The sequence below is a fragment of the Ogataea philodendri genome (genome assembly GCF_020536065.1).
Source record: "Ogataea philodendri strain CBS6075 chromosome Unknown scaffold2, whole genome shotgun sequence".
Lineage (NCBI taxonomy): Eukaryota > Fungi > Ascomycota > Pichiomycetes > Pichiales > Pichiaceae > Ogataea > Ogataea philodendri.
The window spans coordinates 920,053-946,079 of record NW_025764020.1 but is presented as its reverse complement, the minus strand read 5'-3'; the positions used below and the strand labels follow the sequence as shown (position 1 = coordinate 946,079).

At 45.5% G+C, this 26,027-nt stretch overlaps 15 protein-coding genes across 15 annotated transcripts; 8 read left to right on the top strand and 7 right to left on the bottom strand.

Moving 5' to 3' along the window:
- Position 1: 1 nt before the first annotated feature.
- OGAPHI_004344 (uncharacterized protein) lies at positions 2–2,050 on the top strand (the record flags this gene model as incomplete). Its single annotated transcript, XM_046205412.1, has 1 exon — positions 2–2,050. The coding sequence occupies one exon, from the start codon at positions 2–4 to the stop codon at positions 2,048–2,050; it is 2,049 nt and encodes a 682-aa protein (XP_046061359.1).
- OGAPHI_004345 (uncharacterized protein) lies at positions 40–324 on the bottom strand (the record flags this gene model as incomplete). Its single annotated transcript, XM_046205413.1, has 1 exon — positions 40–324. The coding sequence occupies one exon, from the start codon at positions 322–324 to the stop codon at positions 40–42; it is 285 nt and encodes a 94-aa protein (XP_046061360.1).
- Positions 2,051–2,075: 25 nt separating the features above from the next.
- Positions 2,076–2,645, top strand: OGAPHI_004343 (uncharacterized protein; the record flags this gene model as incomplete). The annotated part of the gene is made up of 2 exons (XM_046205411.1): positions 2,076–2,174; positions 2,238–2,645. The coding sequence occupies 2 exons, from the start codon at positions 2,076–2,078 to the stop codon at positions 2,643–2,645; spliced, it is 507 nt and encodes a 168-aa protein (XP_046061358.1).
- Position 2,646: 1 nt separating this feature from the next.
- OGAPHI_004342 (uncharacterized protein) lies at positions 2,647–7,779 on the bottom strand (the record flags this gene model as incomplete). The annotated part of the gene is made up of 1 exon (XM_046205410.1): positions 2,647–7,779. One exon carries the CDS (start codon positions 7,777–7,779, stop codon positions 2,647–2,649), a length of 5,133 nt encoding a protein of 1,710 aa, XP_046061357.1.
- Positions 7,780–7,899: 120 nt separating this feature from the next.
- On the bottom strand, positions 7,900–8,610 carry OGAPHI_004341 (uncharacterized protein; the record flags this gene model as incomplete). The annotated part of the gene is made up of 1 exon (XM_046205409.1): positions 7,900–8,610. One exon carries the CDS (start codon positions 8,608–8,610, stop codon positions 7,900–7,902), a length of 711 nt encoding a protein of 236 aa, XP_046061356.1.
- A 910-nt stretch (positions 8,611–9,520) lies between these two features.
- On the top strand, positions 9,521–11,053 carry OGAPHI_004340 (uncharacterized protein; the record flags this gene model as incomplete). The annotated part of the gene is made up of 1 exon (XM_046205408.1): positions 9,521–11,053. One exon carries the CDS (start codon positions 9,521–9,523, stop codon positions 11,051–11,053), a length of 1,533 nt encoding a protein of 510 aa, XP_046061355.1.
- Positions 11,054–11,191: 138 nt separating this feature from the next.
- Positions 11,192–12,247, top strand: OGAPHI_004339 (uncharacterized protein; the record flags this gene model as incomplete). The annotated part of the gene is made up of 1 exon (XM_046205407.1): positions 11,192–12,247. One exon carries the CDS (start codon positions 11,192–11,194, stop codon positions 12,245–12,247), a length of 1,056 nt encoding a protein of 351 aa, XP_046061354.1.
- An 85-nt stretch (positions 12,248–12,332) lies between these two features.
- Positions 12,333–13,922, top strand: OGAPHI_004338 (uncharacterized protein; the record flags this gene model as incomplete). Its single annotated transcript, XM_046205406.1, has 1 exon — positions 12,333–13,922. One exon carries the CDS (start codon positions 12,333–12,335, stop codon positions 13,920–13,922), a length of 1,590 nt encoding a protein of 529 aa, XP_046061353.1.
- A 14-nt stretch (positions 13,923–13,936) lies between these two features.
- Positions 13,937–16,237, bottom strand: OGAPHI_004336 (uncharacterized protein; the record flags this gene model as incomplete). Its single annotated transcript, XM_046205403.1, has 1 exon — positions 13,937–16,237. One exon carries the CDS (start codon positions 16,235–16,237, stop codon positions 13,937–13,939), a length of 2,301 nt encoding a protein of 766 aa, XP_046061351.1.
- On the top strand, positions 14,205–14,705 carry OGAPHI_004337 (uncharacterized protein; the record flags this gene model as incomplete). The annotated part of the gene is made up of 2 exons (XM_046205404.1): positions 14,205–14,274; positions 14,413–14,705. 2 exons carry the CDS (start codon positions 14,205–14,207, stop codon positions 14,703–14,705), a joined length of 363 nt encoding a protein of 120 aa, XP_046061352.1.
- A 117-nt stretch (positions 16,238–16,354) lies between the features above and the next one.
- OGAPHI_004334 (uncharacterized protein) lies at positions 16,355–21,526 on the bottom strand (the record flags this gene model as incomplete). Its single annotated transcript, XM_046205401.1, has 1 exon — positions 16,355–21,526. The coding sequence occupies one exon, from the start codon at positions 21,524–21,526 to the stop codon at positions 16,355–16,357; it is 5,172 nt and encodes a 1,723-aa protein (XP_046061349.1).
- Positions 16,986–17,210, top strand: OGAPHI_004335 (uncharacterized protein; the record flags this gene model as incomplete). The annotated part of the gene is made up of 1 exon (XM_046205402.1): positions 16,986–17,210. One exon carries the CDS (start codon positions 16,986–16,988, stop codon positions 17,208–17,210), a length of 225 nt encoding a protein of 74 aa, XP_046061350.1.
- Positions 21,527–21,625: 99 nt separating the features above from the next.
- OGAPHI_004332 (uncharacterized protein) lies at positions 21,626–24,242 on the top strand (the record flags this gene model as incomplete). Its single annotated transcript, XM_046205399.1, has 3 exons — positions 21,626–21,689; positions 21,749–23,630; positions 24,068–24,242. The coding sequence occupies 3 exons, from the start codon at positions 21,626–21,628 to the stop codon at positions 24,240–24,242; spliced, it is 2,121 nt and encodes a 706-aa protein (XP_046061347.1).
- OGAPHI_004333 (uncharacterized protein) lies at positions 21,717–22,206 on the bottom strand (the record flags this gene model as incomplete). Its single annotated transcript, XM_046205400.1, has 2 exons — positions 21,717–22,063; positions 22,173–22,206. The coding sequence occupies 2 exons, from the start codon at positions 22,204–22,206 to the stop codon at positions 21,717–21,719; spliced, it is 381 nt and encodes a 126-aa protein (XP_046061348.1).
- On the bottom strand, positions 23,669–25,939 carry OGAPHI_004331 (uncharacterized protein; the record flags this gene model as incomplete). Its single annotated transcript, XM_046205398.1, has 1 exon — positions 23,669–25,939. One exon carries the CDS (start codon positions 25,937–25,939, stop codon positions 23,669–23,671), a length of 2,271 nt encoding a protein of 756 aa, XP_046061346.1.
- Positions 25,940–26,027: the final 88 nt, after the last annotated feature.

Below are 26,027 nucleotides of genomic sequence, written 5' to 3'. Positions count from 1 at the left end.
TATGTTTAAACCGCTACTTCGGGGGCTTGAAGACGCGATTCAAGGTCCAGACGCCTCTGTGAAACGGGTCGTGAGCGTTTCCGAGGAGCTTGTGGGGACTTTGAAGTCCAAAGACCAGAAACTGAACGACGAGCTGACCGTCATATACAACAATTGTGTCAAAGGTGTGGATGAAGAAGTGATATTCTTAGAGGCGCTCACGCGGCTGATCCCGTTTGTGAAGGAGCCAGATGTTTGGAAAGACCGGTACCTTGGTATTTGTATCGACTCGGCTGGTCTGGACCTGCGACTTGTCGATCTGGCCACTAAACTCATACAGTCCATGATGAGTGTTGATCTTGCCAGACAGCTTATCGGCAAATATCTCGACACAACAACCAGTTTGGAAGATACGAGTTTTGAGCAGAGCGAGCAGGACCGGTTCCGGCGACTTAATATCCGGTTGATTGTCGGTGAGTGGGCCAAGGAGCATATTCAAGATTTTTCTGCTACGGCCTGCGACTTTCTTCCGACAAACGAGCTGGGAATGCTTGTTTTGATCCAGGCCGTGTTTGGCGAGCCATGGGACCTCCAGGTAGACTCTCTGCCGTTGTTTGATGCTGTTGTCAAGCTGCTGGACAGCGAGAAGCCCGAGGTGAAAGAGTGTGCTTTGAACGTTGTGTGTGTTCTTAGTCCGCTAGTGTTGAACGCCACAAGGACTCAATTTGAGAGTCTATGTGCCGCGTTTATTCGGTTAACAGAGTCGGACACAGACTACATGAGACTTGGCTCTGTTCTATACGCCGTGGACCCGAAACGGTTTCTCACCGTGTCTGAGGAGAAGCTGGGTAGCAAGTTTGAGATGGTTTTGGGCAGACTCAAACTGCACCCTTCGCTCATTAGAGATAGATCTGTGGATGACGCATACACAGCTCAGATGATTAGACAGTACGTTTCGGAAAACGCACAGCCACGGGGAGTTGCTCTGGAAAGACTGCTGGAGGATTACGGACATCTTTTCTCCAAAGACGAGGAGAAGGAAAACAGTTCCGACTCGTTGCAGTTTCTGCAACGTGAAATGATGATTCTCAACAATGAGCTCGGGTTCTCCGAGTACGCGCGGTTTTCCTTGATCAGAGAGCACAAGAAGAACGACACCAAAGAGATCCGTTTAGTGGTGGACTTGCCTAAAGTGCAGTCGCTCGTGCCTTTGGAGTCGAGAGAGCAGAGTACCAATACTACTCAGACAACCCCATTGTTACAGTCGAACCAGCGTTTGCGCAACGAGAACCAACGACTGATGGACCAGGTTGACCTGTTAAAGAGCCAGGTGGACGATTTGCAGGCACAGCTTGCCGAAACCAAGAAGTCTGTGGATCCGTTGCAAGAAGAACTAAGTCAGCTTAGAAACCAGGCCATATTGCTGCAGCAGACAAAGACTCTTCTGGAAGAGAAATTGGACGCTGCCAAGTGGAACTCTACCGAAACTCTTGCCGTGAACGACGCGGACGAGAGCGAGAAGGACCAGCTGACCAAGGAGATTGAACTGGCCAACAAACAACACAGTCAGCTTGTGGCCCAGATGACGTTACAGCACCGCAAAGAGATGGCCGAAATGGAAGCCGAGCTGGCGGCGTTGCGCCTGGAAAAGAGACAGCAGACCAACAAGATCCTCAAGCAGCAGAAGCTCAATTTTCAGACGAAGCTGAACGAGTACCAGCGGGCCAAAGAGGTGCTTGAAGAAGAGCTTCGCGAGAAAGACGACAAACTGCTTGTGCTCGGCTCGACTCAGCCGATCAAGATTCCGCAGACAAGCATACCGCGTCCGATTGGGGGCTACGACTCAGGCACCAACTTGTACAAAGCAGACGAGACAGCTACATGGACCAAATTCAACGACCAGAACAACACGATCCACTCGGATTCGTCATCGCAGGCTACAGAGCGGCCGCCAACGTCATCCGGGCTCAGCTTCAGCATCAGACGGCACGCTGACTCCACCATCGACACGTCCTCGATATCGGTTAAAGGTCGTGGCGGAATCCAAAATAAATCCAAGCTAAAAATGTAGCTTGAATTCCAATGGCCAATTGCTCATGAGAAATACGTTCAGAAAACCGAAAAAGACGCCAAAACGGCCAATTCGTCCCGCCGCACAGAACCTAGGCGATAATTCGGATGATGTGTGGGAAAAGGTAAGTTCCAATTCTTCCTGAACTAACCGCCAGACACGATCCGCGTGCAGACACTCGATCGAGACTACGCTAGCGAAAATCGAGGCAGACCTGGAGTCTGACAACAAGGCCTCTAGCATAGCCGAAGAGTACGAAAAGATGTTATACGAACTGCGCAGAGACAACATTGCCGCATACAAAGAGCGATTTCGCAAAGACCTTATTGCTCTGAAAAATAAGTCAACCAGTTTTGGAAAAGATCTGCTCACCGGCAAGCTCTCTGTTAGAGAGTTCTGCCAAACGAAAGAGGCCGACCTCGTTTCCAAGCATCAAAAGTCAGAAAACAAACTGCTTCTTGAAAAAGAGCTGAAAAGCAAAATTACTACAAACTTACCAGATACCATCAACCAAATCAAAAGTCAGGCCAACACCGTCAGCGAGAAATGGGGTATCAGCGAGAGCGCCGCCAAGATTGATCAGGATTTCGATTAGGCTACTTATCGGCAGGCTCGGGCGTGTTTTCCGGCTCCGACTCCAGCTTCAATTTTTTGGGCTCAGGCCCCGTCTCTTCTTCGTCAAGAGACCGTTTGGTTTCTGCTTCCACAGCAGGCTTCACTTCTTTGCCGTTCTCGCTTGCGGTTTCGCCGTCTATTGTGTATTTTAGGAAATTTCCCTCGCCATGTTCGCGTTTTATCGAATCAAGTAGCTTGCTCACCGCCGCGATGGTTTGCGTACAAAACGGACTGATGTCACGTCTGGCCACCTTCACCTTCTCACGCGATGGGGTTCCCGGAGGACCCGCCTTTGCCGCTGGCGAGCCAATGAACTCCACTTGCGGAGCAAGCTTGTCAGTACCAGTAGCCGCAGGTTGTTCTGGCTTCGAGCTGTCCAAATAGCGAGTGAACAAAATCAGATACAAGGTGTGGAAACACTCGTCGATCACACCGGTAGCAGCAAACCCGTTGGCCATACGTCTGAACTCGCCGACCTCGCTCAAAAAGTAAAGAATCAGCTTTTCCTCGTCGGTAAAAGTCTCTTTCTTCTTCATGCTCTCGACAAACTCCTTACAATTGGAGATGAACTCGGTGTAGACCAGCTTCGACAAGGTGTCGTCCAAAAACCCAGGCTCAACTTTGACGATGGTTTTGATGATAGAACATGTTCTGGCAACAGCATAGTCAAACACCTTGATCTGGTCAATCATACTAGAACCCAGTTTCCGCAGCTTCTTGATCAGCTGGAACAAAGAGTAGACATCATTGGACTTGTCAAGAAGTTCCACAGTGAACAAAATGTACCGGTAATTGTACACAAAGTGTTTCCCCGGACGCTCGTACTCTGGCTTCCAAATGTTGCTCAGATGACGAACAGTGGACCTCAGGTTAACCAGAAGAAGCATCTCCTTCTTTGCGGACTCCACGTCGTTAAACTGATCCACGTATATTTTGGCGATTCTGTATCTTGGTTTATGCTGCCACTTCTTCTTGTCGTAAGCGAGACACTTCTGAAGAACAGCAATAGTGAGCTGACCAAATTCTTCGTGATTGGTAGCATCAAATGTTTGATCTTGCAGTAAAGTGTCAGATTTGAGGTAGCTCATACCTTCTTCTATCGACAAGTTTCCGGCCATCACCAGCTTGTAGATCGTGGAGCAGAGATAGTAATGAGGTTCCACGATAGGATCGTCTTTATCGCTGGATTTTAGAGCCAGTTCACACGACTTAAGGACGTTCTTCATCACCAATGGAGTTCTCTTCTTGCTGCGAAGCTTGGACTGAGACTTACCCAGATAAAAGTAGGAGTACCAGTCTTTCGGATTGAGGTTGCAAGCATGTGTGAAACATATCTCGAGAACACGGTAGATGACAACATTTAGTGGTGGATGGTTGGCACCAACAACAACGATCGATCTCTCTGGTAGAGTTAGTTCAGTCTCAGTTCCGGTGGTGATAGCCAGACGCTCCATAGGACTCATCATGGCGTTGTAGAGCTCTTTCCCCAAAGAGGTCCATAAAAGAGATGAGACACCAACTAGTCCGTCTTTCTGTTCATCACTCAGCTGCGCATAAACGCTCAATGCCATGAAGAAACAGAGGAGAGACTTGCGTTGCACAGAAGCTGCGTTTCGTTTCTTGTCAATGTTGTTAAGCTTGTCAGATGTCCAGATAATGTCATCTTCTGCCAGGAACGAGTAAGCCTGTGCTAGAAGCAGCCAGGACTCAAACCTGTTTGAGCCAGAGGCTATATCGTATTCGAACATCTTGATGACAAAGTCCAGCTCAGCGGAACGCCCCTGCATGGTTCTTTTTCTGATCTTGAACAATGTCAATGCCAGTAATCCTTGCATGAAGTAAACACCTTCTGCTCTTGGCTCGGCAGTTTCTGTACCGTCCTCAAAAGGTATCGTTAATAGACCATAGAATGCAAATCTCATGAGTCTGGAATTCAAAGATTTCGACTCCAAGTACTCGCTCAAGGTATCCATATTGTTGGTGACCATATAATCTTCTGGAGCAGGGTCTCCCAAAACGTCGTAAATCAAGTCCAAGACACTCTTGATGTCGGTCTTAGGAACATTGAAAATCGGATGCTTTTTCTTGAAACAGTATTTCATCATGTACTTGTTGACAGTGATAGCATTCTGTTTTTGCATCACGCCTGGCTCGTTGCCATGATCGAAGGTGTTGAAGCTCTCTGTTGAGATATTCAAACCGTAGCGGCACTTTAGCGTTTGGAAGAAATCATTGTCTGACTGATCCCATTCAAGCTCTGCAAGTTTCACTTCAACAAGGTCGAGAAATGCACTTTTGCACTCGCTGCAAATGTGCCGAAGTCCCAGCTGTTCGTGCAAGGATCCGTAAAAGTCGTTGATATACTCCGGTTTAGGGTCTTCTAAAGCATCTGAGTAGTACAGTGCAAGAAGAGCATAACTGGCCACAGTGATATCACAGAACTTGTTGTATGCCAGTTTGGATCTGGACTTTAGTGAAGTGCGGGTGTTGGACTGTTCTGCTCCATCCTCATGAAGCAAAAACATATAAGTCAAAGTCAAGACACGATAAAGTAACGGTATCATCTCCTTTGGCTTGCTCAACTGCAATTGCCATTGTCTGCTCATTCCGATTTCGACAAGATCCTTAACAAACAGGTCAAAAAATCCCAAGACTTTCAGAATGGCCTGCTTACGTTGAAAAAACGTCTTTTCCGTGAAAGCTTTTCCGTCGAGTTCTTCAAGCATGATCTTCAAGACTCTTTCAAATCCACGCAAAAACTTGTCAGTGAACTTCGATTCACGGTAGAACTTGAATAGCATGGTCCACAAACGCATCTTGAGCTCAAATGGCGACTTGCTGATGAACTCGTCCATCTCTTTTTCCTCTTTGGTATATTTGGCCTTACTCTGATCGTCGTCAACCAAGATTTTCTCAAGAATCTCATTAGAAGAATCGTTTGTCGTGAACGCTTTAAAGATCTTCATTTTTGACAATTGAACCTCTAAATTCGTTCTGTTCAACCGTGGGATGTTTGGATAGTTGATCATCAACACATGGAAGTCCAAACCTTGTGACTTCTCGGCCATCTTTGTTAATATTGCGGATAAGATTTCGGGGTCAAACGAAGACAAGTTTTGTAGATAGCACATATGACACCATTTGGATCGCAGCCAAAGTTGAGAGATTGACTTGTTGAACTCGATGCACCCAAAATAATCATCTAGCAACGAGATCCAGCGCTCGATTCTGCGCGAGGTGATCTGCTCTGTTTGAACCACCTCATTAAACAACGCTTTGCTTCCGTACTTTTTTAATTTCTGATCAAGCTTCAGTGAGATGAAGTAATCCACCAACAACTCTAGAATAGAGACTCCAAACTCCAAACCTTCTCCAATCAGCTTGCTGTTGTTCATAAGTTTTGCGCTCATTTGTTTGTAGACGTACAACCCGACAGCATCGGTGAACAGTCTCAGCTGTTTAATCGCATCGGCAGAAAGAAGTCCATCGGTAACCAACGTACCTCCATGTTCGCGCACTTTGAAAAGATGATCCAGAATGGCAAGTCTTATTTGATTGAATTGAAGTTGCGAGTCGTCCAGCGATAGTACTAGCTGTTTTAACTTTCCACCATCAAGAACCTCAAATGTTATGCGCTCTTCAAGAGTATCCTTACCAAAAGAACTGAGAATTTCTTTCACGGATGCTTCTTTACTCTTTTCGTTGTTGTGTGTATCGTCCAACTTCACAAACAAGGTCTCGGTATCCTCTTTGGTCCAAGAGTTCAGCAAAGTGGCTATATCCTGATATTCTATAGGATGGCCCTCGGATTCAGATTTGGGTAAGATATTATCCACCAAATGGCCTGCAGACTCCACTTTGATACCACAAAGTAGAAGGAAGTTCGGAAGGGTATTTTCAAGGAAGTAGAACTGGCCCTCAAAAGAGTCTTTCGTGAGTTCGTTTACCTCGGCTTCCTTATTGGCTCTCGTTTGACGTTTTGTGACTTTGGGAGCAGAATTACCAGCGGCGGGGACAGGCTCTTTTCGTTCCTTCGCAGGAGTTTCATCTCCGTTCAGACTCGAAGGTTCTTCCGCCACATTATTCTGCTCTTTTTCGTCTGTGATTGGCTCCTCGGTTGGGTTCTCGACAAACTCTGCCACCGGTTCCTGCTCCTCATGTTTGTCGATGGCTTGAACTAGTTCGAACTCGACCTTGTCAATTGGTTCTTCTGTCAATATGTATGTATCATAAATCTTGGATCGACCTTTCTTGGGAGGCAGCTCGTTTATGCGTTTGAGAACGTCCACCAAAGCCACCTGATCACCGCTCTCGGCAAGTTCCACCACTCTGATGTTTCGCTCATACTTGTTGAGCTCCTTGAACTCCTTTGCGGTTGGAAAATGGCTCATGTCCAAACCCTTTCGTGATATTGGTTTGAAGTCTATCTTTTCAAGAGCCGGGTACTGTGCCGATTTAACACCTAGCTGATCAAGGAACTTCTTGTAGCTCTGAACCAGCGACAACTGATTAGGAAGCATGGTTTCTGGGTGATTCAAGGCATACTGGATATCATCATCGTCGGTGAAAATTGCCCCTGTACGCGATTGGTCAGACAACGTGAGCTCTGGTTTGAGTAATTCATATTCGAACACGAGTCTTCGAAGCTTGTTCATTTCTAAATGATCGAATATTTGGATTAATAGCTCCATCAATTTCGAGTCACCCTTTCCGTGACAAAGCGCAGTCAACAGATCGTCTATAGCAAGCTTAAAATGCTCGAAAGACTCTGTAACGTCCGTGTCTTCCTTCTTATTGATGATCTGGGAAAGACGAAGAAACCCGCGATTTCTGTAGCACAAGTACTTCAAGGTCTCGATGGCTGGGTTATTGGTGGAATTTCGGGCCGTCAACACTTCCATGTCGAACAGCTCAACGTATTTCGCGTCAGCTTCGTCGTACTTGTCTTGTTTCTGTGCATTTAAAGCTTCTTCGAATAGCTTGAAACCAAGCTCGACTTGAAGCTCGCGCGAGTGTTCCTCGATATCCTCCTCATCCTCAACACGGTTGATAGCCGTGAACGTCGAATGTCGTTGCTGAATGGTTAATGTTCCACGAAAGTTCCCACTTACCATAATTCCTGAGAATAATCTGAAAAACACAGCCAGTTAAAAATTACATCTAAGAATTCGTATGGGTATATACATCGAGCGAAAACTAATCATAAGTCGTAAATGAGAAACCAGGAAAGGTTTCTATTTGAGAATCGGTGACATCACCGGATGGATGACCTCATCCTTGAGTCTGGATAGCTCATCAACCGAATGCTCTTCGGAAATCTTGTCTAATATGTGTAACGCCATTTGCTCAGCCAGTTTGTCATTGTCCACCATATTAAGAGACTTGTCGAAATGATCAATCTGGTTAGCTTTAGCAAATATCGACTGATCGTTGACTCCGGCTTGCGGAGAAGGCGGTGGTTCTGTCGAAGGCAAAGAGGTAGCAGTTTCTGTTTTAGAAATAGCGGTATCAAAAATATCGAACGAAGGCGACATCATAGATACCGTTTGATTATTGTTGGAGTTGATGGTACTCACGTTGATGGAGAGTGATCGCTGATTGTTGACCTTCATAGGTGACACTGAAAATGGCGAAAGAAGCAGTTCAGAGCTCGACCGAGGCAAGATCGGCGTCAGTTGTTCAGGACTGCAGGGAAAAGCATTTTCGTTTCCAGGGTTGGAAGGCAACAATACCACCTCTCTGGATGGTATGGACTGAACTGACTCTGTGATGGATGGTTTACGGCCTTCCGATGGCTCGTCCATATAACTTTTTGTAGACGCTTTGGTTGATATAGATTGCAGATCAAGGGGATTACTTGTTAGATCTGAGGTATCCTTGTTAGTTTTCTTCATCTTGGTGAATGTCGACTTGAGTCGACTGGACAATGAGCGTTTGAGAGTCATCTTGAGAGCAATTAGAGACTCAAATTGATGAAATGCAGGTTGAACTAGACCAGTCAAGTTCAATTATATATGAAAGATTTTTGGATCACTCTTGTGCAGAAAAACTCCTACTAATTTTTTCAAACGGTCCCCCGTTTTTTTTTTTTTGCACCGCCACCGGATGATGCATAATATATTTCTTCATTGGGCACTGAGCCACCTCGCACAATCCGAGACTCACAATACATAGCCACAAAATTAAACCGAGGATCTAGACCGTATGCGGACAGCCGACTGCTACTGAGCTTTTTTTGTTTTTTTGACTCAATCTTGTGGTGCACGGGTGTGCACGAAAGCAACAGACGAGGGTAAAAAACCAGCGTTGCTCGTATACTACCGCCAACCACACCGGGGGCAATTACCGCCAAAAATAAACCGATATGGCAATCTTAGGAAAAAAGGGAGGTCACATTCCAGATTCAGCGCGATCTGAGCCAAGCAAGTCGGACTTTTTTGATCCTGTGTGTTTACCCTTGCGTACTTATGGAAAGAAGCAGATGATGGTCTCTGTCTATGTAACACGTAATTTACCCTCAAATATCTAGCCGAATTATTCATTGAGTGGTTGCAATACCCACTGGAAAAAAATACCTTTTTGCAGTAGCCCGTTCATTTTTTTAAAATCAAAACATATTTCTTAGCTCGTCCATCAAATTTATGTTTTTATAAACACAAATTGGCATCTCAGATTTATCCCGCATTCACTGAAAAGTTACGCAAGTCTTCATTCATCCGATCGGTTAATATCATACCTGTTGGGTTGTTGTGCTTATAACTTTTAATCCTGGTTAGCTGGCAAATTTGCGCACTTGTACCGTCTATCCATTTACTTCATTGCGCTCCTCAGCGGATAATTTTGAACCACTTATAAATGTCCTCGAGACCCAACCTCTCATCCCCAGCGGCAGCAGCAGCTTTGGCCGCCTCGAATAATATGACTCCCAACTCTTACCAGCAAAACCCTTCAGCGACCGCACAATATTCCTCTACGAACGCTCCTCCGCAGGGCCAGTCACAGTCGGCATCTCTTGCACAGCAACAACAGCTGCAGCAGAGCTCCGCAAGTTCCGGATCCCAGGTGGTCGGTCTTCACTACAAGATAGGCAAGAAGATCGGAGAAGGATCTTTCGGTGTTATATTTGAGGGTACCAACCTGATCAACGGTATTCCCGTTGCAATCAAGTTCGAGCCAAGAAAAACAGAGGCTCCTCAGCTGAGAGATGAGTATAGAACTTACAAACACTTGAACGGCTTGAAAGGAATCCCTAGCGCATACTATTTTGGCCAAGAAGGCCTCCACAATATCTTGGTTATTGATTTACTGGGCCCATCGTTGGAGGATTTGTTTGACTGGTGCGGACGTAAGTTCTCTGTGAAAACTGTCGCCCAAGTGGCCGTCCAGATGATCACCTTAATTCAGAGCGTTCACGAACGTGACTTGATCTACAGAGACATCAAACCGGACAATTTCCTCATTGGAAGACACGGTCTTCCAGACGAAAACTCTGTTCATTTGGTCGACTTTGGTATGGCAAAGCAGTACAGAGACCCAAGAACCAAACAGCATATACCTTACAGGGAGAAGAAATCTCTAAGTGGAACAGCAAGATACATGTCTGTCAATACCCACTTGGGAAGAGAACAATCGAGAAGAGATGACTTGGAGGCGCTCGGCCACGTTTTCTTCTACTTCCTAAAAGGCCAGCTGCCATGGCAGGGACTTAAAGCTCCGACAAACAAGCAGAAATACGAGAAGATTGGTGAAAAGAAAAGAACCACTTCTGTTCTGGACTTGTGCCAAGGATTCCCTCGTCAATTTGCTCAGTATTTGGAGAGCGTTAGAAACTTGCAGTTTGATGCCGAACCAGACTACGATGGCTACAGAAAGCTGATCATGTCTGTGTTTGACGACATTGGAGAAGTTGCAGATGGACACTACGACTGGATGGACTTGAATGGCGGCCGTGGATGGGACGCTACAATCAACAAGAAGCCAAATTTGCATGGATACGGACACCCAACTCCTCCAGGCGAGAGACATCGCCACAGTCAACAGAGACGTCCAAGAAACAGCCAGCAGCCAGCAAATGCTACTGGCAACGGACCACAAGCTTTATCCGCAGCAGCCATTCCTGGCAAGCTGTATAGACCACATGATACACAATCGAGTGACAGACCTTTACCAAACTTGCCAGACAAGAATGGAAGGTTTTCGCCTGTGAACCAAGGTTCGCCTCTTGCATCCCAACAGGCTCAACAGTATCAGTATCAAAACATTCAGCAGCAGCCTCAAGCCACCAACGAGCCTGTTAAGACCCAACAACAGGTTAACGGTAAGCACGATGGCGGATCTAACAAGAGTAGCAAGGGATTCCTTGCTAAGATATTCGGATGCTGTGTTTAAGAGTCTTGGATTGAACTTTAAAAAGTGTACTTTCACCGTTTTTATAGGTTTATTAGAGATCAGAAGAAAAAAAAAGTTTCACGTGACCTTTGTAAACTGGAAAAGATGGAAATTTTAAATTGAATGTTGTTAAGCAAGATGGGTTCTTATTTAAAAGAGGCACATATTGCCCAATTGGCGGTTAAGAGAGCCACGATTCTGACCCAGAAAGTTGCCTTAGAGCACTTGAAGGGTGTCAGCAAAGAAGACAAGTCTCCTGTCACGATTGGCGATTTTGGAGCACAAGCAATTATCATCAATTCTGTCTTAAAGAACTTCCCTGGAGATGAGGTTGTCGGTGAGGAAGATTCCGAGCTGATTAAGGAGAAAAACCTGGGTGATGATATTCTTGCTCACATCGAGTCCATTCAGAAAGAAGATTCAGCTCATGACAACGAACTCGGAGTTCTGTCAGATGTGAAGAGTATTTGCGACACCATTGACAAGGGACAGTCAAAAGGCGGCCGCAAGGGTCGGATCTGGGCTCTCGATCCAATTGACGGTACCAAGGGTTTCCTCAGAGGCGACCAATACGCAGTTTGTTTGGCATTTATGGTTGACGGAGTGGTCCAGGTTGGTGTCATTGGGTGTCCTAATCTACCGCATGATTTGGGCGATCCATCATCGCATGTTGGTGGACTATTCACTGCTGTTCGTGGTGTTGGATCGTACTTCCAAGACCTGAAGGACGATCTGATCTACCCGTTCACAAATAGCACAAAGATCCACGTCGACAACTCCCGGGCTCTTGAACAGGCCAGAGTGCTTGAAGGTGTCGAGAAGGGCCACTCTTCGCACGAGTTGCAAGCTTTGATCAAAAAAGGTGTCAACATACAGAGCAAGTCTGTGAATTTGGATTCTCAGGTGAAATATTGTGCTCTGGCCAAAGGAGACGCAGAGATATATTTGAGGCTTCCAAAGGATGTCAAATACCGCGAGAAGATTTGGGACCATGCCGCTGGTTCGTTGCTTGTCCACGAAAGTGGGGGAAAGGTGTCTGATATTTACGGCAACGAGCTGGACTTTGGACACGGCCGTACATTGAACAGTCAGGGAGTCATCGCTTCCACCACCACTACTCACGACAAAATCATTGGAACCATCAAGAGCATCATCGGAGAAAAGGGAGAGAAGCTGGAACAGTACTGTAAATAGAGAGTTTACCTTAAATACCTGGATAGTTAATTATAGTGCGTCTGGCTGTGTTGAATATTTTAAACCAGTGTTTGGAAAGATTCTTATGGCACGTTCCAAGTTTGTTTCCCTATTCAAAAGTTCACCTCTCTACGACTTTCTGATTCCGTTTCAGAGAGCACAGAACCAATGGGTTGCCAGATACATCATCATTGTGTTTGCGATAATTGTTCGTTGTGCTGTTGGGCTGGGGCCTTACTCTGGACAAGCCAGTCCACCAATGTACGGTGATTTCGAGGCACAGCGTCACTGGATGGAGATCACAAAACACCTTCCGATGAAGGAATGGTACTTCTACGATCTACAGTACTGGGGACTCGATTACCCTCCGTTGACCGCGTTCCATTCGTGGATATTGGGCGAGCTAGGCTCTTTGACGGACTACTCGTGGTTTGCTCTTGACTTGTCCCGAGGAATCGAAACCAACGACCTCAAATCATACATGAGGATCACCGTTCTTGTCAGTGAGCTGATGGTGTATATTCCAGCGGTTTTGATGTACACCAGATGGATGGGCAGAAACTACAACAAAGCTTCTCCAATTGATCAAACCATCATCGCAGCTGCAATCATTTACCAACCATCGTTGATCGTGATAGACCACGGACACTTTCAATACAACTGTGTCATGCTGGGACTGTCGCTGTTGGCAGTTGTCAATCTTTTGGAGGATAACTACGCGTTGGCCTCTATCTTCTTTGTGCTTTCGCTAAGCTTTAAACAGATGGCTCTATACTACGCTCCCATCTTCTTCTTCTACCTGCTCAGTGTGTGCGTGTGGCCCGTTTCCAGGTTCAATCCGCTGAGATTGATCTCAATTGGAGTCTCGGTGGTTGTCACTTTTGCACTCATGTTTCTTCCCTTCATCTACCAAGGTGGTTTCTCGCAAGTGGTACAAATCATCGTTCGTGTTTTTCCATTTGATAGGGGAATTTTTGAAGACAAAGTTGCCAACTTCTGGTGTGCTACTAACGTTGTGATCAAGTACAAGAACATCTTCACCCAATCACAGCTGAAAAACATCTCTTTGCTACTGACTTTGGCCGGAATAGCACCTTCTTGTATCGCCATATTTCTCAAACCAACAAAAAGCCTGCTCACCTGGTGCTTGTCGTCCTGTTCGCTTGCATTCTACCTGTTTTCGTTCCAGGTGCACGAAAAATCGATCCTGCTTCCTCTCATGCCAATAACGCTCCTGCTTAACGAGGTTGATTCCGACGTCATCTCCATGGTTTGCTGGATTGCAAACATCTCGCTGTTTTCCATGTGGCCGTTGCTGAAAAGAGATAACCTCGCTCTGCAGTATTTCGTGCTTGGTATCCTCAGTAACTGGCTCATGGGAAATCTCAGTTGGGTGCGTATGTTCTTGCGCAAAGCAAAAATTCCAGTCACCGTCAGAGAGCTCGCAACTCCCGTGCTCCCTCATAATTTGTTCTGGAAGCTGGTGATCATCGGATCCTACTCTGCTGCCTCTCTGCTACACTTCCTAGACTATTACCAGGAGCCACCAGCACACTTGCCCCACATATGGATCATCGCCAACATGGTTTTATCCTTTGGATGCTTCAGTCTGTTCTGGCTCTGGACAAACTACAAAATAGTGCAAAAGGCTACTCAAAAACTCAAAGCCAACTAATTTATTACTCTCCATCATTTTAAACTACTCACGTTTTTCCAGTACCCAGTGGAAATATTAGCAATGCTTGCACAGTCCGGCAAGACAATCCCAGGCTTCATTTTTCTGTCGTGGGTAAAGAATCCCCATTGGGTTTCCCACTTGCTTCCGTCTTCGTGCCAAATCTTTTTCCATGGCTCGTCAAAGGCCTCGAAATAGTACCAGCCAAAATTCTGTGTCTTTGGCGAGCAGGTCCATGCTTCCAAAAATTGTTGCATCTCACTACCCCCGGCAACAGACTCTATGAACGTTCCTCCTCCAGTTGGCCACCCAACTTCGGTAACTAGAATCTTGGTCTCAGGCTTGATAGCCTGTACAAAGGGTGCAACCTGTTGCTCAAGATAATCCACGGTCCAATTGACTCCGTCTTTCACTTTACCTCCGCCAAAGAACGGATGGATATTGGCCCCAACAAAATCGCAAGTCTGAACCATCTCGCTCTTGATTTGAGATCCCAACTCGGAGGTACCTACAGGAATGTCTCCATATCCAATGGTTTTCAAATATCCCTTCACATCCTCCACATATGCCATGAGTTCTCTAACAGTTTTTTCTTGGCGGAACATCACCTCGTTTCCAATAATGATGGAGTTGAAGTATCTCCTAGGGAAGTTGGTCAATAGCCATTTCATCTCGTTGAGCTGTTTCCAGTTCGTATGGTCGTCGGACCCAATCCAAACTCCAAGCGCCAAGGACATGTTCACATTCAACTCTTTGAATGCGTTCAGAATCAGCTCTGCTTGACGACATTGCGTGCCGTACGTTCTCACCCTTGTGGTGACTCTCGAAAGCAAAGCAATATCCAAAAGAACATCTCTCTGGGTAGCTTGACACATTGGCTCAATGACTCCTCGTGGAGCATAGGAAAGCCCATAGAATGTTTGTTTCAACCGATCGTCCTCCATCAGGGAACGGATCTCATTGTCTTCACGATACTTCTCGTTGATACCCAGGAAAGTGTTGATACTTTCCTTGTCGTCGAAGCTATCGAACTCGCTGGAGTCGTTAAACATCAAGCTCGATCCGTTGGAATCCTTAGCCTTGCCAGATGTATAATCGTTGAAGATTCTGTTCACCTCGGAAAACCTCTCCACTTCATCCATGTTTTCAAAGTAATTGTCCACCTCGTCTCTTCCGACCTTGAGAGGAGAGAATGCCTTCACAGACACAAATGCGGCATATCCAAAAAGAAACAGAATCAGAAACCCAAGAAGTCCACACGTCCATGGTGACATTGTCAGCTGATACTGGTAATGGTGTCGAACTGGGCCTTCAGGCAGTGGTTCCTTTTCATCCTCAAACTCCACGGATTTCTTACGCTCCCCGGTATCTGGTACGGTTCTCCTGCTGGAGCCGACTGTGTATTTTCTAACACTTGCTTTGCCGAACGAGAACTCTGACTTTGAGCTTCGCGCACTTGCTCTTTCAAGACCGTCCACGTCTCCAAAAGTCCATATCTGAGAGACAGATCCCCTCTTGCTTGCAATCCCAGCCATTGAGGCAGCAGACGTTAAAGGGTGCTCGCTGGCTGTGCTAACATACCGGTTAGAGCCCTTGAGCAGCTTGTACTTGGAATAAGAGTTTAGTGTGTCAAGATCGGTTCCTTTAGAGGCATCCTTGTCGACGGGGGACTTGTCGTCTGAATCCAGTCCTTGTGGCGATACATAGCCATACTCTTCAATGAGATTCTCTCCTTCCGACCATGCGCTATGCTGTTCTTGTGCATTTGAGTCCAAAGGACTTCTGATTTTTGGAATAGACAGTTTTGAGATTTGGCCCGAGGTGGTTTCTGTAGACTTTTGCATTGGAGACACAGCGCTGTTTAGCTGAGAATCCCCTTCGCGAATGACCCGCTCGTAAGGATCGTAGTCTGTAGGCAGTTGTTCAATTGGCGATCCGGTAGTGTTGGCTAGGTCTGCAGAAGTGGTTCTGAGTCCCACTTCTTGCAGCTGTGCGCTCTCTTGGTCCGTAGCTGTCTCTGACTCGCGATCTGGGTAGCTAGAATGCACAACCTGCGGCCCTGGTAATTCGATACTGCGCTTGCGGTATCCATCGACGCTTTTCAAACGTATTACTTCAGGCTCTTCGGTAGGACTAAACGGCGCAACAGGGAATTGCATCGTGCTCCTTCTGTTTCTTGCCCCAAATTCCTCCAGCTTCAAAGTGCCCTCGGAGCCGTCCTCAGTCCTATTGAGCTGAGGATCAATCTCAGCATTGCTCATGCCTACTTTGTGCTCCAAAGCTGACGCGCTGTTAATTTTCCGTTCCTGATCCATCCTTTTGAATGGTATATTTAATGCTTAAGTTATTTACTTTTTTTTCTTAGCGCTTTGAAATGAGGATACTCGCACATCCTCAATTTCCAATGTGAAATTACATCGAGATTATTCGTGTCACCGGAGGAATTGCAGCTCGTGGAAATCTCCACTGGTCAACGGCACATCATTAGCACTCGAGTCAAGGCATCCACAAAGCCGTCTTGCGTTGTCTCTGTATTCCTTCAGGTCGATCTGTTCGTCATCGAAGTAGCCTTCAATACGAGGCCGCAATATCGGCTCGTACTCTTCAAATAAATTGTGGAACTCCTTGGATATGGTCTCTGTGACACCAAACGAGAACCGTGAAGGCCTGCTGAGCTCTTCAACGGAGGTGAGAACGTCCAAAAGTCGGCACAGATCCACCATGTCTTCATAGCCAGCCAAAGCGAAGGATAACGTTTCAATCAGCTGGTACATTAGTTTCGTGCACTGTTTGGCGACTGACTCATGGCCTTGTTTGTAGCAGCCTAGCTCGGAAAACATAGTGATAAGTCTCACACAGCACCAGATATCCGATTGATCGAAAACCTTGCGTCTTTTGGCTGCCAGAGTCCAAATTGTGAGCCAGTTCTGAAGGTGTATCCAGTGCGATTTTTCAGCAGACAGCGATGCAGCGTGCAATGCTGCCAACGTCAAGAGCGGATAGAATACCGATTTGCGCAACGGATTGGCCTCAAACACCGGGATCTCGTCCAAATCAGCAACCATGTCGTCCAAGAACGTGCTAAACTTATGGTTAGCCAGAGATGTGACGTACTCGGTCTCCAACAAGACCATCAGGTCCACCATACTGTCGATCGAGTCAAACCGTTCGTTCAATGGAGCCTGGACGTCTTCAATGGCCAACTCGTGTCTCAGGTTCACAAACTCGGGCAAAGAGTACAGAATGTTACTGGCCACGGTGTTGAGATACCGAATCAAAATAATATAGTCTTCGCGCGGTCTCTCAAACTTGCCAGTAATCTTAGACTTTTGAAACTCTCCGCTAAGGCTGCGCACGAAAAGTTTGAGGTAAGAGTCGTCTTGAGATTTCCCTTTCTTGGCTCCAACAACAAGCCGTGCCAATATTCTAATAGTGACCCGGATGGTGTGACTATAGAACTCGACCATCGTCATGTCTGAAATGTTCTTTCCGGTTCTGAACTCCATGTATCCTTCGTTCTCCTCTTGCTGGGAAAGTAGTTTGCAAAAGTCGAAAAGGTCCTTGGTGCATTTCTTTGCGAGGTTTCTCAAAAACACCTTGAACATGTCTGAAAACAAGTTCCGTGACACATGTTGACTGTAAAAAGTCATCACCCCAGTGTAGAAAACAAGCTCGTACTCTGCACGTAATTCAGGGGTCCCAAAGTATGGCCATTCCAGATGAACAAGGGCTTCAAGGACAACCCCAGAAACAGAGCTAACATGGACCCATGAAAGAATACTGGTCCGCTTCAGTGGAGCATTGTCCATGTCAGGAGCAAGAATGATCGACCTAAGTGCTGTGGTCATGTCTGATCTGATTCGCGGATCAAGCGCGTTCATCGTGGCAGGTCTCATCCAAATGAGTTTCCGGATAACATCGATGGTTCTGTAGACAACGTTTGAAATCTTGGAATTGCGCAGTTGTAGCAATGAGGTGAATAGAACAATATAGTGTCCGAATCGCCGGTCTATTGTGTTTTCTATTGCGGCGTCATGCAGTTGTCTGACCAAGTATCTGAACCTGTCTATTGCAAGATCAGAAACCAGTTTGAGGTTGTTGATGCTTTCAACAGTTTTGGTCAGACAAATGCGGAGAATCGAGGCAGGAAGCTTGTTTAAAGTTTCCAGCTCGCACTGTGTGTACGAACTAATCAAGTCAAGAAGTAGTTCGTAAGCCGGTGTGCTATCGAATGATAATAGCACTGAGAATAAATTGGAAACCGGCTTGACAAAGTCGTGTTTGAACAGTCTTGTCATCACCATAAACAAACTGATTCTATTTCCCAGAAGTTTCGGTGTACATGTTCGAATGTCGCTGACGGGTGTAACTTTTTCAATAAGACTCATTTTCTTCTCTGGTTCCATGTACTCATTCACGTGAAGTATTAAAAACTTGATGTACATTTCAAGGCAACCGTCAGATTCACCAATGGTGAGTCTTATTGAGACACTGGATGGAACACGCGACGAGCTCCCTAGGTTTTCAAATCTGTGGTAACTCATTAGTCGATATATCTTGACTAAGAGGAGTTCCTCAAAGTTCCAATCCAGCTCCTTAATTATTTTCATGATAGTTGAAAGTACAGTTCTGTACTTGCCCAAATTCAAAATGGACTGCATGTCCTCAATCTCGTGAATGAAGTACTCCCAGTCAACCAAGACAGGTCGCTGCGAATGCAAATAGTAAAGGTAATTAACAACATTTTGGAAAGAGAACCTATATTCTCTGGCAAGTGATGCAACATGGCTCCATGGACTTGGACATAATTTCAAGAACATCCCCATAGACTCGGACATTGTTGAAGTCTTGCTTTTGAGCATTGCATAAAACTGGGACGAAGGAAGCGAACATGCTATTTGACTGATTAGACGTTCAAGCCTTCCTTGCATCACCTCAAACCCATGGAACTCGTTCCTTGTCTGTCTCGTAAACCTGTTACACAAATGCATCAGCGTAAGATAATACGGTGCATAAATGATCTTCGTCTTGTAGCTTGCTTGTGAATCTAGGAAAGCAGTTGCAGATGACAGTAAAACCCTGGATAATCTTGTAAATTCGTTGAAGCTCCAGTACTTGACGTTCCAAGTCAACTGTAACAGTCTCACAAAAACGCGACGCACTTGAGAATGCTCGTCAGCGTCCAACCCATCATCTTTTGCAAGAAATGTGAGCACGCTTTTCACCAAACGGTCGGTCATTCTCGAGCACTTTTCAATATTATACTCATCAACTGAAAACTGAATATTGACAAAACTGAACTCAATAGAATCATCCTTGTAGTATTCACCATCATCGTTGAGAGACTCTTCAAACAATCTCGAACCAAGAAGTGATGTCTCGTTTGTACTGACACTTTTGAATTTCTGCAGACTCAAGTCTTTCATGTCAAATGCTTCCTGGGTAGCTGTTTTCGCTAGTCTCTCAACAACATTGTGATAAGTGTTGGTTTTATTAGCGAATGGCTGTTTCTCGGCCACTTGATTTATCTTTTCAACATCCTCCAGCTGAGCTGTACCAACAATTCTCTGTCTTTGGAAGTAAAAGAGATCGTTGTTTCCAACACTTCCTCCTGGAGCCAGTGTCAAAGCTTTCCTTCTCCGTTTCGTTGCAGACGTGGAAACATATTTGGAGTCTGTCTGAGGTGTATCTTCTTGGTAAACCTCAAAGTTCTGCTTCGGTTCATCATCAGGGCTGTAAAATCTAGCTTGTCTCCAAATACTTTCCTTCTGGTACATTGGTAACTGGCGTGATCTTGGACGTGGTGTTTTCTGGGCATATCTAGCGGATGGGCTTTGGATACCTGTCCTCGATCTAGCTCCAATTCGAGGTCTGCGAGGTTTGGTGCTTGGCTTTTGGGAGGAGGCGCGGGGAGCTCTTGACAACATGTAGTCAATTCCTGATGTTTTATCTTCCTGGGCATATCCTGTCCTAACATCTCTTTCGAAGAGCTCTTGAACGTCCGAGTCCGAGGAAGCTGAAGAAAGAACATTGATTTCGAGTTCACCGTGGTCGGTGATGCTTGGTTCTTCGTCAAGTGACTCGACGCGAGGAAGATAATTAAAGGGCCTGATATCGTCTTCTTGGATTCTTTGGTCTGAAATGAAGTTTGTCATTTCATCATCCTTTTGGTACTTGTGGATTTTCTTCTTTCGCGCGAGGCCAGGGCGCTGAATACTCGGTTCATGTCTCTTAACAGGAGCAGGAGCTGTCTTATTGATTTTGTAGAATGAGTAAGGTAGGACCCCTTTTAAAGCGTTCCTCTTTTTCAACACCCTGTTGCGAAAGACAAATTCGTCTTCTTGACTGGTATCTCTGTCCTGACTTTCTTTCGTCTGAGACATCTCATCGCGTTCTGGGGACACCATATCGAATGTCTGCTTCACGAATGGAACTTGAGACTCCTCTTCAACATACTCATCTTCAGAACTTTTTTCGTGAACTGATTCTTTCGGAGCACTGTCCTGTTGGGCAAGTTTATGCGTCTCTGACTCAAGATACTGTCTGAAAGTAGGCTTGTACAGGGGTCCATACCCAATATCCTTCCTCTCACGTTCCTGCCTCTTCTGCAAATAAACGGAGTCCAAAAAGTCGAGGATCTGGTTGAAAGACTTACCCTGGTCATATAGATCATTCAGATGATATATGGAAGAGAGTCCTAGATACACTGCGGTATCTGTAACATAAACATGGTCTTGCGAGAACTTGTGTCTTCTGGTACGGCGACTGTTTGGATCTTCCTCTTGGAGCTCCTGAAGCATTTCCTGTGTACCGGTAGCTGGAGTCTTTGGCTTCTTTACAGGTGATGGAGTTGGTGTGTGATCAGAGACAATCAATGCAACTGGTTCGGGTGTAGGAGGCGGTGTGTCTTCAATTGTGATTATAGGCGACGACTGGATGTTGAGATCAATCTGGCTAAGCTGGGCATCCGTAAACGTTTCTTGAATAGGTTCTGCGATTGGCTCGGGTTCCACTTCCGACTCGTTGTCGGATAATAAACTGATGGAATTTCCTGGAGCTCCGCCTTCTTCCTGCTCTGATTCGTCGCTCTCGTCTGAGCTGACCTGTTCGAGCTGCATTTTTTCAAGACGTTCGAGATCGTGTCTTTGCGATCCAGAACGTAGCCGATCTTCCAATGTCTCGTAGAAAGCTTTCCCTCCTCTTCCTCTGGTAGCTTGGTATTTTTTGAAATCCTCCAAATACATGCTGAAATCCTTCTTCTTGAATCTATGCTTGGCAACCTGATGTCGTTCGTAAAAATGTCGTAGCTTCACATATTTTCTATTGAGCATGTACAGTATTCTCTCGTCAGAAACACCCTTGCGAGCGGTGCAGTCCAGCTCTGCGCGCGACGCGAGATTCAGATACTCAGCAAGGTCAGCCGTGTAGACGTGTCTCTGGCAAAATCCATGCCGTCGCGTTTTCCTGCCTGAAATCTCCCTGATCTTACTCTGTATATTGATTCGTCGTTCTGTGGACGCAGTCGTTGAGAGTCGCTCGACAATCTGCCAAGTGAGCCTCTCATCTTCCCGAACGGGTGATTCAGGAATTTCTAGTTCTTGCATTTAGCAATTCATTACGCCTTTTTAAAGGGTGTGTGTGATATTATGAACGCGTTTTTTATTTCGATATTATTATGTCAGATTTATTTTTTATTCAAATAAATGTCTACAACACAACCGGCTACTCCTCGGACTTCCAAGTCACCGTCAAAACGCAAATCGGTAGGTAAATTTGACGCGTCTCCACTAACATTCAGGCTCCCACGAGTATCTCGTCGACGACAGCGCAATTGCTCACCTCTACAAAAGCCTTGCTCCAATCGCTAACGGCTTGGGCAAACAAAACAGCTTCCGTTGGAGATGTTTCCTCTAAGTTCGTACAGGTGGGCGATGACTTTAAAGCTCTTCGAAGATCATATGTGGCCGGTGGAGTAGACACCAGCGACATCAAGGATATCCCCAACCTGCTCAGAAAAGTACTAGAAGAGTCTTTGATCTTGGAACCATCGCAAAATACCCTGGATTTGTTTTTGCCCAAAGTTGGACAGATTGTGGCAGAGTTGATGAAGACTTTGAAGGAAAAACAAATAGAAGCACAGTCTGTTTCGGAGAAGCGCAGATCTCAGGACCAACGATCGGTCTCGAGTCCCGCACAAACTCCTGAATCCACCGCCGGTCCTGCCCTGCCTCCACCCCCTCCAGAATCTACCAACGATGCAATCAGTCGTCTTCAAAACAACCATTCCCTAATGAGAAAGGCCTCGAAACGGTTTTCGGCCTACCAAACGTCCAAGATCTTGTCTATGAATGCAGTGAGTCCGCGTCAGTCTCCTGTCCCAATTGAAAAACGGGTTTTAACTCCAGAGCCACCAAGTAGTCCGCTGCAGGCTGAGGTTTCCAAGAACATTAAAAAATCGGAGATACACCAGCAACTGACTGCTCCGTCGATAAGTGTTGATGAAGCACCAATTACAAACACAACGGTCTTTGTCAAACTTGGCGGACGGGTGAAGAAAACTGAAATTTCTTTACCAACTACGCTGGCCCAGATAAAAGACTTATTTTCACAGACATACGAATACTCGCCAAAGGATGATTTTCCAACAATATATATACAACAACCATCCTCCACCGTGGCTTACGAGCTGGAAGACTTGAGCGATGTTGGGGAGTCTGTGGTTCTGTCCCTTTTCGAGCCAGACATTACATCCTCCCTAATGAAAGAAATGAAGTTGCAGACAGACTCTTTAAAGGAAGAGATTTCGAAATTGGAACAAAGTCTGGGCACCAGAATCGGAAGCATTCAGGCTGGTTCTTCACTCGCGCCAGAGACCAAAGCAGTTGCTCATGGACCTTCTGCTGATTTCAAGAACGAGCTTGAAAATATAAAGCTTGATCTTTTGAAAGCTAGACAGATCCAAAGATCTCTGAAGAAAAGTATGACTGCTTCCATTGAAGATGCGCTGGAGATGGTGAGCGACTTCAAAAACGTCAGTTTGTCGCCAGAAGGTGTTATCAGCAACCCATACATGGAGCACTGTAAGGCTAAGGTCAGTACCGAGTGTGAAGACCTAGTCACCAGAATTGATGATCTCCAGGATATCATCGAGGCTTTGAAATTGGACATCAGCAAACGAGGAAGCAAACCTTCTCCAAAACAGGTTCAACATGTGCAAAAGGAGATTCAGACAACAAAATCGAACCTTGCTTCTTTATTGCAGTATATGTCTGTGGAACGGAAGAACTGGAACACGAGATGGCAGTCCGAGCTTACTGCTGTCTTAGAGGAACAGGAATTTTTCAAAGAGCAGGAGACTATTGTCCGTTTATTGGAAGAAGATCTGGGCTCTGCAGATGAGACTTACGCCTTAATTGTCAAATGCGTTGAGGAGCTTGAGAAGAATCCGAAGCTTGTTCGTACAGGCAGTTTAACTCTTCCTCTGCCAGATCCCTCGTTGTCGATGAACCAGGTGAGAGACGCCGTTATGGATGAGGTTCGTAATTTGAGACCTAACCACGATTCCAGAGTGGAGGCTATAGTGAAAGCAGAGAAGGTGAGAGAGAAGGAGAGGGAGATTTTGAACAACGATCAGTTCGAGGATGAACTAGGTGACTTTGTTGAGACGGAGAAGTTGAAAAAGAGTGGAGGAATTGACGAGGTGGAGCGGTTGCGCAACCAGAAGGATGAGAATAATCTTAAAGGAATCAATCTCTAGTTGGATATAGACTGTCGATATATGATGCGTATTGTTGACCTAATTTGTTCACCAGTGAACGTTTAAAGGTGTTTTGGAACGTGGTGTAGTGGCTGATACTGAACTTGTCTAATTTCGATACAAGTCTTTGGGACCTTGCGAATCGCAGCTGTATTGACTCAATGAGTGTGGATATGTTTTGCCTGATAATCTCTTCGCTATTGACAGTTGAGTCAAAGAATCCAGAGCTGATTGCAACTTTGTAATGTTGCGTAAGAACTGAATACATTGCTTTGAAAGAGGAAACATTGATCGTGGATAGATCGTACGAGCGAAGGTTTCTCGTGACTGTTAGATTGTCCAGATAAATTGTGGTTCCCAGGAAATCAACCCTATCGTCTGAGAATAGACTTTTTTCTCGGTTGACACTGATATTGAACCCAGGAATTGGTTTACTGATCAGTTCGCTGTATTTTGTGATTGTTTCTTTCTTGGTTGATAGCACAAGAAAATCGTCAGCTAATCTGATGACATTCACGTCTTCAGACCCAATTGATTCAAGATACTCCACCACCTTGTCATAGACAATCTCACAAAAGATTCCTGATAAAGGGAACCCTTGAAAGACTCCTCTCTTTCTGTGGAAAGTGGTGAACGATGAAAAGATTGCCGAGTGCTCTAATTGACACTTGATGATTCTCAAAACTTCATTCTTATTCAACACCACAGGAGAATTCGCCTGCACGATCTGCTTACTACCAAAGTCCTTCTCGGATCCATCCAGAATTGTAATCTTTCTTCGTTTGCGCTCTCCCAATGAATTCGGCCTGTTGAGCAGGTAATACCGATTTATTGTATATGATGAAGTTGAGAGTTCGTTCTCAAACATGCTTTCAATGAGGGATACCAGCAGATCTCTCGGAAGTGTATCATACGCTTGTTTGATATCAAATTTCAATGCAAATACTGGTCCAGAAACCTTTTTGCCATACGCTGTTAGCTTTTCCGGAAGCTCGCCTACCGACTTGATGCCCTTCACGTTTCGCTTGCTTGAAAGAATCATATTGGCTATCAGCACCTCGTTCCGATGAATATTCATGCGTTCAAATACTCCTTTGCCGACTCCCTTGAATGGCATCGCGATAAATCTGAGATCGTGAGGTTTTGGTAGCAGTCTTAAACTTCCTATGAAATCCTGGTTTTGTGTAAAAGTCTCATGGCTGTTGCGCGCCCTTTGTGACTTCAGTAAGAACTTGTTGAAGTATCTATCCTTGAATTGTTTGGAAATTCTATGCCAAGTGTGGTGTCTATAGTAGAGCAAGCGGAAGGATTGAGACATATCGGTGACGTGGAAAAAAGCAGCTACCAGTTTGAAGACAATTGTATGGAAGAACCAGTCCATAAATTGGTACCACATTATCTGTGCTCTTTCAAATTCCATCTTGTTCAGTTTCCGGCCTTGATTTATCCACGGAATGTCATTCAGCTTGAAGTTCTTGCTAAGATCGTAAATGGAAATAACATCTTTTTTGTTGCAACTGAGTACGCGAGCTATTTTGGTGAACAGAACAGACTTGTTGTGTTTGGACCCAAAAAGCCCCAAAGGCATGATCTTCTCTAATAAGATTACGAGAAATCGGATCACATCCTTTTTGTCAACTGCATAATCAATGTTGGAGTTTGCATTTTTTGGTTCCGGACATACAGAGTCCAAAATGTACGGGTATTCTCTTTGACGTTTGACATGGTTGGTTCTTAGCTCTTCCAGAAAAGGTCTTAGTTTAAGATGATGTTTTTTTGGTACATTGAAGATCTGTTCAAGCAATGGCACAAACGCTGGTAATGGGTCGTATCGATGCAACGACCAGATCTCACTGTAGAGCATCTTGTTCAACTTAAGCTGAAACGACTTCGATTTGATCTTGTAGTACGACTCATTTGTTTGCCCCCATAAGAACTGATTGTCCAATTGCGCTAGATAATTGATAATCAGGTCGAGAAACGCGCTCCTTCCAACAAGAGTACAGATTAGTCTGAATTCTGGGGTTTTCAATAAATTGGTCCCAGCGTTGGGACCAGCAAATGCAAACGAGTTTGAGACATCCAGACGGTCACCATCGACAACTCCATGCAGCAGAATGTTTTTAGAGCGCGTATTTGCGAGGTATCTGATGAGATCATCTATCAGCTCTTCATGGGAGCAGTCCTGATAAATCAGCTGGACAGGGACTTTGAGATCTGAGACTCTGGTGACTGTAATCTTCGATCCATGATTTGCCATACGTACGTTGAACAGCTCGTCAATGGTCTGGTCACATTCATCTGCGCGCCTGTTTTCCCTTACATAGTGCTCCAGATTCATTACAAGA